The following is an 11,477-nucleotide window of genomic DNA, read 5'->3' on the forward strand; positions in this document are numbered from 1 at the left end:
GAATGGACAACAGCTGATAGAAAGACACCTCAAGATGCAGTATACCCAAGGACACCAGGATGCAGTTATTTAACAAGCTATGCAGAGTGTTAAGTGTTTAGCAGACTGTTATTTTTTGTTTTTTTTCTCCAAAGTGGGAGTATTCCAGAGAACAGTATTCCAAAAACTAATGGTTGCTGGCGCCAACACAATGTGGTATCACAGTTGTCTGGGCAACAGTAGCCTGAGTGTTCCTGTCTTGGGGGAATATTGCATCTTAAAGAGTCAGAACATGTTAAGTGGACATTTGACAGAGGAGTGCACCAATAAACTAGGCTAGCAGTATACAGGAAGTGTGCAGTTAATGTAGTGAAATGGTAAGCTTCTGACTACAAAGAGGAACACTTTATATCCATCAAACTTATGAAAAGTCGTAGAAGACCCATGGCCAGTTGCATCAAACCCCTTCAGCTGGATGTAAATTGTAATACAGTCCTATAAGAAATCCTTGAGTTCAACAGCAATGCACAAAACAGCCAGAAAGCCACACCAAAGCTGAATACCCTCCCAGGAAAACTTGGATTATGACCACTGAAGGTATTCAATACAATTAGCTTCTGGTGTCTCTTTCGACAGATGAATGATATTTTCTGTAAAGGCTCCCACCTATAGTCACAGGCAGCAGTGGTTTTGGAAAAAGTAACAACAACAAAAAAAACCTACACTTTTACAAGTCTTACAGAAAGGCTATGTCCCCATTATATGCCTGGTAGGCCCTGTATTATCGTAAAACCATAAAACTTTTTATTACTGTAAACATGTCAGTAGTGGTTTTGGTTGGTTTCAGTCGGGTTTGGAAAAAAGTTTACAAAGTTTGCAAACTGACATTTTCAACAAGGTGGAATTTTATAAGTAAATTATCAGCTTTTTTTTGTCCTAGCTCACATTTTGTTAGGTCATTGCAAATCTGCAAATCTTTGGGAGAAAGTACGAGTGTGCATTTAGCCTTCTTGCAGCTGACTGTGTACAGAACACCGCTGGAATGCTTAGGGAGCGTAAATGTCACTTGTACACTGCAGATGTGTGTGTCTCAAACTTCTGGATGCAGTGATGCTTCTTCTGTTATAGTGCTGAACACTGAGTATGTCTGAAGCATTTAAGATGTTGTCCATAGGGGATACGTACAGAAAACAAGGTAATCGTTATTTGGTTTATTATGTCTTTTCCTGGCTACGATTGAATCAGCTGAGTTTTGCTGAACTATAAGAAGGTTTTTCAGAACCCTGTTCTATGTGGCTGCGCTCTTTGATATTGCAGATTTGATGGTAACTGCATTCATGGCTTAGATTTTGCCTGATTTGAGTCAAAGAGAGCATATGCCTGCGAAGCCTCAAGTGCAAATCAGACCTGTGGAAAACGATATTTGAGGGCACAACAACTACATTGGTGCTTTCGCAACGGCTACTGTGGTTTCCAGCAGTGCATCGGAGGGAGCTGTTTTGACACTGAGCAGCGTGAAAACCATGGGAGTGAAATGTTCTGACTGGGGCTGCGGCGATAACGTCTTCCTACCAGGGGTTGTTAAATTTGGCGTGAACACAAATAGTGCCCCTGGTGTGGCTCTGCCACTCTGTTCCACTCCACTGGAGGTCTGACTGGAGCCAAAGCGGTGAGATCTAAACTTGCTCTTTGATTCTCGCATGGCTTTCCCTTTTCACAACGTCAGTCGGGCCAATGACCAATCAGAGAAAGGGTCGCTGTCATACGGTAACCTTCTCGGCAAGATTAGGGCTACCGTGTCACTTAAACTATGGAGAAATGTCAAATAAAAAAGAAAGAAACTTTCTGGGATCTCGTTTTGTTGTAGCATCAACTGGTAACAAGCATTTTCAGATGACATCATTCATTGTTACACTGGTTTGCCTATTCTTGCCAAATCAAGCAGTCATGTCAGAGATAACTGTTTCTGCCCAAAAGACACACAGCAGAGTGGCTCCATATCATGGTCACACCCAAACTAACACCGTCCTCATGACATTGTCTTCATACCTCAGAGTGAGACATGCTGACACATCCTTGCAAAGGCAGGACAGCTTTCGCTGAAATACCAAGACCCCCGCCTGATTGTACGCACACAGGCTTATGTCCAGATCTCGACAAGTCTGGCATGAGTTGTACCCACAGTTAACAAGTCACTAACACTAACAGAAGCTGTGAGCTGGATTGCTTCATGAAGCAGTGATCTGAAATACTTCTTATAGATTCGAGTGCTGGAGTGGATAGACGTCTGGTGGTGGGGAGTCTCTAGCTGTAGTGGCCTGCTAGCTCCCAGACCCTATTCCGTTTGGGCAGTTACATGCTGCAAGTTTTTTGGTATTGCATGTGTTGAGTGGCACCGGTCCCCTGAGGGGCTCCTCTGAGATCGTCTAAAAGTATCTGGCACTGCAAGTGCCCACCATTCCCGGTACGTAATAGCAATAGCCTCCCTCTCCAGCATCGCTCAGTGGGTGTTTTTTTTTTTAAAAAAAACTCTAATGAGGACAAAAGAGGGGACAAGGATAGTGCAACCCCACCACAGAAAATGCATATGCCTAGAGAGGACCAGAAACCTGGTCCCCAGAATGTGGAGGATGATTGTTCATGTTGAGGCCTAGCCTGGCCCTGAAACTGTGACTTTAATGAAGCATTTTCGCTTTCAGTTGTTTTTGTGGATTGAGCTATTTATTAAAAAAGAAAAAAAAAATCAATAGCTATAACTGCAATGTAAACATTTCTGAGCAGAACCAATAATTCCAGAAGCAATCTGTGTATGAATCCGCCATGCAGTGTTTTGTTTTCAACTTGTTTATGTACTTGACAGTTTTTCTTCTACATGTTTCACCATTTGAAGGGTGCCATTCTCATTTTTTTGTGTTTGCGTATTTTTTTTACATATGTTTTTTTTTTTTTTTTTGTTTTTTATTTTTTTTTCTGTCCAGTATGAAAAAAACGAATGCATCACTTTGGAAAAAAGTCAGTGCAGATGACAGGTAGGAAACAAGCAAGTTCCACTTGGCAGAAAATGGCCTTGTGTGTTCAAACTGCTAAAGACATCTAAAAGTCTGAGTATGTTCAACGCCTATGTTCATCCCATCACTACCTGGGACACCTGCGGGACATCACCCTCCATTTGCTCCATGATCAGACAGAGCTTCTGGGATCTTACTGCTATTCTGAAGCTTTCCCAACCCATTCGAGGGAGAGGACCGAGCATTGTGCTCCGCTCTTTGCTTTGTGTAGCATTCTGCAAGAGACAGAACCCCTCACAAAATGAAAAAGAGGAGGCTGTCCTTTCATTTCAGAAGTACAATCATAAAGCCTTTCCGTTAATATTTTGTGGTCTTTTTCGTGTCCTGTGCCATCAGAGCTCGGCAGCAGCTTCAGAGTTTTTTTTTTTTCTGTTCGCACATGATTTTCCTCACTATGCTCACATCTGTGCTCACAGAGTGACTATTATGTCTGTGTCTTAAGACATTGAAGTTCCAAGAAAGGAGAGACAAGCTTTAAAAAAAAAGGCAAAAAACAAAAGTGTCGCTGTGTTACTTGTAGGGTAGCCTGTGAGGTGCCTGGCTTGAAGAAGGAAACAATGTCCGGCCAGTGGCGATCAGGAAAAATGCCCTCTGGCCCCTTCCACACGTCCACTCCTGGAGGGACGGAGTATTAGACATAAGTCCTGGGCATTGCTCCTTGGCCACCAGTCTTCCCATCAGTCCTCTTCATTACAGTTCGGTTGTATTTTCTATTTCACTGGATGTCTTCTTTGCTTGAGATTACAGCAGTTAGTGAGTTGTGACAAAAAAAGTAAAATACAGTTCACGCCAGAATATGCCAATAGAAGATTTTTTGTATAAATTTTATGACCAGCAGATCAAAGTCTGATGAGTGGTTTGAAGAGTTTTGATGTGTAGGCTGTAGCTCCTCTTAGAGACTCTCTGGGGTGTCCAGAACAGTTAAATGGTACATGGGGCACGACTGGATCAGCAAGATTGTTTGGCAGTGTCTGATTCCCAGCCCCAGCTACATAAGGCATGACTAATCTGCTGACAAATGTAGGTCTGTTGGCTTCTATGTGTCTATGAACAAAACCACAGAACTCCATGTCACTTTCTTTCTTGCCCTCCCTTTCTCTCTATTGTCCATTCCCTGCTGGTGGCCAGAGTATCAGCCCACAGGTGTCAAGATGCTCCTCAAAGAAGTTCACCACCGAACCTTTTCTGGGTGGCACGGGCACATTGCGTCGACATGTTGTTTGTTTCTGCCACTCTACTCACTGTCACTCCCTCTCCTGTCTCTGTCTCTCTCCAGTCTTCATTCTTTTTGCACTCAGATGTGCCTCTTCATGTGTAGGGCCAGATGATCTGACCTGGAGAAACACCTGCAGCAGATAAGGACAGATGCACTGTCAGAGTACAGCAGCATTTCCTTGCACAGAAATAAAACTGGCATGAACACAAATAATAGACGACAAAGACAGGCTTTGAAGAAGTTATTGATTAAATCGCTTCAGAATCATGTAATCCCTCCAATGCTGGGAAGATCCTTGAATAAGAGTTTGCTGCCTGGAAAATGTTTCATTAACAGTAATGATAAAACCCAATGGAAATGTTAAGAAAAAAGAGCTATACGGGAAACTAATGCAGCTATGCAGACTATCACAGCAGTTGGACATGGCGGAAAAGCTGCTGTCGGCGTGGCACTGGTGCAGATGGAGCTATTCACAGGAAGTTGGAACACAAATGGCATTGGCTTTTCATATGAATCCTCAATTAGGCCTGTTTTTCCCAGCCCGACACAGATGAGATTCAACCCATTCAGCAGGAGCTTTTGGATTTGGCATGATTGAAGGGTAAAATGTGCTGTAATTCCTATGAACGTAACTGCAAAGCAAAACACAACAGTATGAACAATCCACAGCAGTCCACTGGAACTAAAAAGACTACTGGAGCAACTGAAAACATCAGTTATAAAGCATCTAAATAATTAGAGTCTGATTGTACAAACCACAAGGTTTCAGCGTGGAAACTGATTTTCTTTTTGGCTATTGCCAGTAATGTGCTATTGAAAATACTGGTAATTAAAATGTCATAAGTATTTTTTTCACTTCTGTAAAGCTGTACTTTAAGGATTGCTGTATCAGGTTTTCGCTTATGAAATCAATCAGAAACATAATAAATAAGGTCTGGAGAAAAAGAAATAAAATTGAAATAAAAATGAAATAAAATCACAGCCTCTGGCTTTCTGCATTATTTATTGGTTGAAACTGCGATTGGATTTTTCAGCTAAGCAAGTTGTGTTACGGCATGAGATAAAGATGTAGGTAAGGAGACAGTGCCGAGTCTTAGAAACAGTCACCTCAGTCTCTGTCGCCTTGTCCTTAATTCCTCTCCCCTCTCTCCCTCTCTGTCTCTTTCTGTCCCTCCCTCCCTCTCTCTCCACTGACCCTTTCAAGGAAATGCAGGCCAGACGTGAGCTGCTCCTCAAGTTGTCTGAATGAATTAGTGTCACCCCCTCTGCAGTGAGATGCAGGAGCATGTAGGACATTGTGAAGGCACCCCCCCCGCTCCTCGCCACTCCTCCCTCTGACACAACACGCACATGCACATAGGCCGTCCCCCCGTCTGCCTCACCCCCACTCCCCATCGGGAGTCATACCTGTCTGTGCGTAGGGAGGAGGGACAGCCAGCGGGACAGGGAGGAGTGGGGAGGGGTGGGCGGAGGCCCAGACAGATGGCGGTGCGAGATACTGCCAGGGGCCGCCACACCAGCTGGCATGGCCCCCGACCCACTGCTCTCCCCCCACCCCCACCCAAGCACCCCCCTTCTGGCCAGACTCCTTCTCTTTGCAGGGGGTCCTGGGTTTGATTAGGCAGAATTAATGACAGGCTGGTGCGTGTGTGTGTGTATGTGTGTGTGTGTCTGAATGATTGGTTGGGGAGCTCCAGTGCACTGGATTTACAGTTCGATTGCTGTGACACATGCCACCTCTGCACTGTGTTTCCACATCCTGCTGTACCCTCCTCTTGAGACCCCTCTCAGCCATTCTAATGGTAATGTGGGCTTCTTGCAGCAACATGATGCTCAACTCCCCAAAGATTCAGAGCAGGCTGGATCACAGGCGGATGGCCAGTAGCTTGTTTAAAGGCACATTAATTGAGTAACAACATGTATGAAAGATAGTTTATTGATAAGCAAACTGGGTTAAGTTAAGCTCAGTTTTCAACAGATACCATGAGCTGAAGGCACAGACACCTAATGAGGGAAGAGGCACATTTTCATATTCGACACTGATATTGACATACGTACCAAGTAGGTCTCACATCCCCGTTTAAAAGAAAAATATTCCCCAGTTACTTTCAGGGTTGGGGTCCAAAGCACTGCTGGTAACTGGATTTCTCTGCTACCTGCGTGACTGGGAGACATGCCCCATCCACATGGTCCTGTTTTCTTTAAAGAGTTGGGAAATAGCAGTATACACAGAAAAATCCTGGATATGTGGTGCAATTTTTTTTTGCTGTTTTCAGGCTGTGGGTTGGCAAGAGACAGCGCAGAATCCTTTGACTACATAAGCATCTCACTGGCACAGCATGGCAGCAAGGCAAAAACAAAGCAGCGTTTACCACTGTGTTTTTCACATGATTATTAACAAATATAAACAATTTAAAGATATGCATGTTTGAATTTTGAATATTTCCTTAATTTTAATAAATTTAGCCCTTCTTGTTGCAAAAGCCTTATACAGGATGTTGTCATAAACTGATAAACCATATAACACTAAAAATGTGTTATATACAATTAAAGAATTTCTAAAGTGCCATCAGATGGATTTTGCAATATCAAATTGAGGATTATTTGCCCTATTCCTGTTCGCTTCAGTGTAATTTATTGCTTTAATTTTTTGGCTGCAGTGCATTCACATTAAAACATCATGGTTTTGTATGATCTACTAAAAGATTAAACTTATAATAAATTTAAGTTAATAATTATCAGTTTTAATGCTCGAGTGCATTAACACTTGTTTTAGTGCTATTGAAACACATTTAATGGAGACTGAGCCTGAAGTAAACCTGCATATTATATATAGGGATTTAGATTTTTCAGCAAGACTCAATAGCCTGAGCACACAGTATACAAGGATGTGATTTTTTTATAGTTATACTAGTATAAATCTATTGAAATAACACTATTAAAGAAATCCAAGAGTTGAAAATTTTATAAAAAACCCAAAGTATTTAACAATATTACGTGGGTTCAGATGTGAACATTAACGGAAACTTACTTATGAGCACGGTCCTTAAAGTGAATATTAGTGAACATGGTCCCCAAAAAAACACAGCACTTAAAGTGCACTGCTGTTGACTGCATATGATGTTACCTGCATAATAGCTGTATTAACGTCCTGTTCTTTTTGTGTGATTGCAGCCTGACCTCCTTGTGTCAAATTAGTGAGGTCCACTAAGGTTTCCGACAGTGAAGAGGCAATAGGCACAAAGCAAAGCAAAGCAACAATGTTCAGCTGGATTCCAAAACCACTGATGTGCACTTTGAATATTCTTGAAGTTCTACTACACTGGCACTGCCCTGAAAGAAAGAGCACGCTACGGTCCAAACCATGGATTTTAATAGTAACTGTGTGAACATTGAGTGGAAATATAATAAATAGAATAGATTACATCACATTTATTAACTTAGCTGATGCTTTTCTCTAAAACAACTTAAAGTGTTAAGGTTACAATTATTTACCCATCAATACAGTTGGGTAATTTTACTGGAACAACTTAGGGTAAGTACTCTGCATACAGGTAGCTCAGCCAGAGGTTGGAATCAAACCTATGAGCTGTGGATCCAAAGGCAGTAGCACCAGCCACTATGCTACTGACAGAGTCATCATTCAAGGTACTGCCTTTGCGCCACCAAAATTATTACCTTGTTTGTGTTTATCTGCGCTTTTCTACTCATTTGGTTTTGGCTGGTGTACTTAATGGACCTGTGAATAAATGGGCTAATTTAGCACTTGCAGCAGTAGCCTATTCTGATTTGAAACAGTTGCTCACTGGACAGCCCCATTGCCACCCTGTTTAGTGGCAGTGCTCTGCATGTGTCTGAGTGCTGCTGTGTCGTTGCTGTTTGTGTACAAGCTGGAAAGTGACTTCAGCTCCCTGTTATTGTCACCTGACAGCCAATCAGTCAGGCCCCTGTGCTCAGGCCAGGGTCGTCTGCATGGATGCATTGCTGCCTGGCAGGGACTGCCTATTGTGTCAGTCATCATGTGGCAAAGCCTGGCATATGTGTGGGTGTTCCTCTTACCCTAAGCTATTTTTGTGCTGTTGTTGCCTGCTGGAGCCCACATAATCCTGCCCTCTAGATAGTTAGTGCATCACTTTGGTCGGCAGGTGGTATACTGGTTATGGACATAGTGTAGCTTCATGAACTGGTTGCCAAGTGGAGTTAAACTGTGATATTCTTCAGAATGGTACTGATCATGCACTTCCCCAGCAAAATATCCAGTTTTTTTTACTGAAAAGCAACACAATTAAAAAGGTACTTTTTTAAATTCTCACTGGAAGCCTACTTGCATGTGCCTGTATTACTGAGAGAAACAGCTAGTGATGCTTCATGGGAAAGTGACAAAGTCAAAGGAGGACAGATTGAAGAAGTCATCAGAGAGGAACACCAGCACTATCTTATGGACCAAAGACAGGGCGTTGAATATACATACACACACTGGCTGAAACCACTTGTCCCAAGCAGGAGCCTAATCCAGTAACACAGGGTGTAGCAGACACACCCAGGGTAGGATGCCAGTCTATCACAAGGCACCCCAAGCAGGACTTGAACCCCAGACCTGCTAGAGAGCAGGACCTGGCCAAATCTGTTGTGCTACTGCACCCCTCTGTATGTTGAATGTTACTGTAGTATTACTAGTAAGGTATAGAAGTTGTTACCATTGCCTTCTTCCACACCCACCAGTGGGATGCAGACATATGGAAAACATACTTCCTACATCCTTGTGATCACTACATCTTTGTGATCAGGAATCATCAATTCTGAGTTTTATGCCCCTACTCGTGCGATGAACATCGGTGCATTTAGTGGAAAGAAACAAACTAAGTTTACTTAAGAATCGCACGTCTGTAACTGTCTCTCTTTCTCCTAATGTAATGTACAAATTGTATTTCTCTGAGATGTACGTCACTTTGAATAAAAGCGTCTGCTAAATGAATGAATGTAAATGTAATGTAAAGATAGTCTTCACATATTGAAATGGCTTCAGACTCCCTAAGAAGCTGCTTAAGGGCTGTGAGCAACCAGACTGACCTGCTGTACCACCATACGTCTGATCTGATGGGTTATTTTTTACCTGGTTCTTTTATTCAAAGTAAACAGTTTTTTTTTTTTTTTTTTTAATATGCCACTTAATACCTAACTTAATAGTGAAGTTATACACAGCGCTCACGGATACTGCAGTCTGAAACTTGAATCAGTAAGAAGAGCTGATGCTGTAAACGTCTATGTTACTCATTGCCCTATTGTGAGACGAAGAGCTGCACTCATGTGAAGGACCACGTTCGGGTGCTTATGCGGTGTACGTAGAACAACTTGTTTTCGCTGATGATCTGAAACACACAGAAGGAGAAGGGCAAATGTGACAGTCGTACCTGTCGCAGTGGTTGCACTTGAAGGGCTTGGCTCCAGTGTGTTTGCGGTAGTGCCGTGTCAGCTCGTCACTCCGGGCAAAACGCCACTCGCAGCCCTCCCATGAGCATTTGTAAGGCTTCTCACCTGGGGGGAGGGGGAGAGGCACATTTTACTGACACATACTTGTCCATCGCCACCAAGGTTCAGTCCCGTGGCACGAAACAGAATACTGTCAAAACAAAGTCTCCAGCCACTGGTTCCATTTGTCGGCTTCTCTAATGGTTTCAAAAGAGTTCCCATGTTTCTTAGAAACTTGCAGGTCATCAGGAGTTGTCCAGGAGCAAATACATGGCGATTCCATTGCCAACATTTTAAAAGGGACATGCACATTTAGATCACAGGGTAATAAGATTTTCTATCACTAACAAATGACTGAAAATAACTCAGATTCAAAGTTTCCTACATGTTGTTCCACGAGGTGTACATGAGTCTTCAAAACAAAAATTTATAAAGGGGGTGTCTCTTTCAGGGTGTATTTGAGCTTGGCATAGGGAAGAAATATAAGAAAGAGGGTATAAATTAGAATTGTCTAGCGTGAATGGGGCCCCATTTAATTTGTATAGAGCGAGACTAAATAAGGCCAGTTAGGTGCTCACAGTGTCGAATGGGGAGAAACACCAGACTTGAAGTCTTTCAAAACTCCTATTAAACAAGTAAAGAAGACGTGGCTTACAGAACAGATGAGAGACCTGTTAATCAAGTGACACCTCTGTGAGAAACATCCATCAAAGGGACCTCTGAAACACGAATGTCCTCAACTAAAACCTATAATTACACAAGTGATGTGGTATGTAGTAGGTTAGTATTCCGTCATAAGGCAAGACATGGTATCAAACAAACCACTTTTAAAATTATTATCTTGCAATGCAGTAAAATAATGCTAGAAATGAAATATACAAATGCCTATTATACCTTTGTGAGTTTTACTCATATTTTTTTCTGTGCTGCATTGGTGCATGGGGTTGGGTTTTTAGGACTGCTAGGTTGTGGTTTGCCGGACAACTGGAGACTGAAAAAAGAAATATCTCAGAAATAGTATTCTGTGGAAATAAGCTGACTTTCAGTGAGAAGAGTGCTGGAGAGAAAAGAGGGCATCAGTGTAAAAGCTGCAGCTAAGCTGCTCCAGGCACTATATTGGCCACTTATTGGCTCTTCCACTTTGTGAACCTGTAGCAGATAATAACCCCTTGAGACCTGTTTTCATCTGTGCCTTTAATGCGTTGCGGCTGCTGGGCCGGGGGAGGCTGGCACCAGTAATTTGGTGAGTGGTGGGGACGCAGGTGCAAGGCAGTGCAGAGCTCACACCCTACAACGAGTAATTGGCCAGAGAGATCCCCCCCACCTCATCCTGCTCCTTTCCTCCTTTCTCTGTCCATCCAGCCTAAATCCTCCACCCCCCCAACGCCTAACAGCAGTAAGGCAGGCAGGGACCCACACCCTCAGCAACTGTAAATCCAGCCAATTACAACACGGGGAGGCAGGGATGCATGATGCAGTCACCTAGCAACGGGGTGAGAGAGTAACAGTTGAGACGGCAGAGCAGCCGGCTGAATCCGGCATCCACAGACCACTCTGTGCTACCAGACAAATGTGGTGTGGTTTGGCCAAGTATGATGCTGTTGCCTGGAAACCAAAAACCAACACAGTCTGCCTGGTGGAAGCAGAGGGGGTTGTTTTTCGGGAAGATAGGTGTGGGGGGCTTACCAAACATTAGCTGTGCAGTCAGGGACTGGTACGTAGAGCAGCAAATAATCAGCCAATTA

General features: G+C 43.1%; 1 protein-coding gene across 2 annotated transcripts in view; it reads right to left on the reverse strand.

Annotated features, from left to right (window-relative positions):
- Positions 1 to 2,938: 2,938 nt before the first annotated feature.
- Positions 2,939 to 11,477, reverse strand: part of klf7b (Kruppel like factor 7b) — a 37,374-nt gene continuing 28,835 nt past the window's right edge. The window contains exons 3-4 of one of the 2 annotated variants that reach the window (XM_018732394.2): positions 9,675 to 9,798; positions 2,939 to 4,393 (exon numbers count right to left, since the gene is read on the reverse strand). In XM_018732394.2, coding sequence (XP_018587910.1) covers positions 4,342 to 4,393; positions 9,675 to 9,798 — 176 coding nt within the window. In that variant the 3' untranslated portion in view covers positions 2,939 to 4,341. Of the gene's footprint in view, positions 4,394 to 9,431; positions 9,799 to 11,477 lie in introns of those variants that run through there. The other variant, XM_018732392.1, reaches the window with a different exon arrangement.

The sequence above is a fragment of the Scleropages formosus genome, chromosome 1, assembly GCF_900964775.1.
Source record: "Scleropages formosus chromosome 1, fSclFor1.1, whole genome shotgun sequence".
Lineage (NCBI taxonomy): Eukaryota > Metazoa > Chordata > Actinopteri > Osteoglossiformes > Osteoglossidae > Scleropages > Scleropages formosus.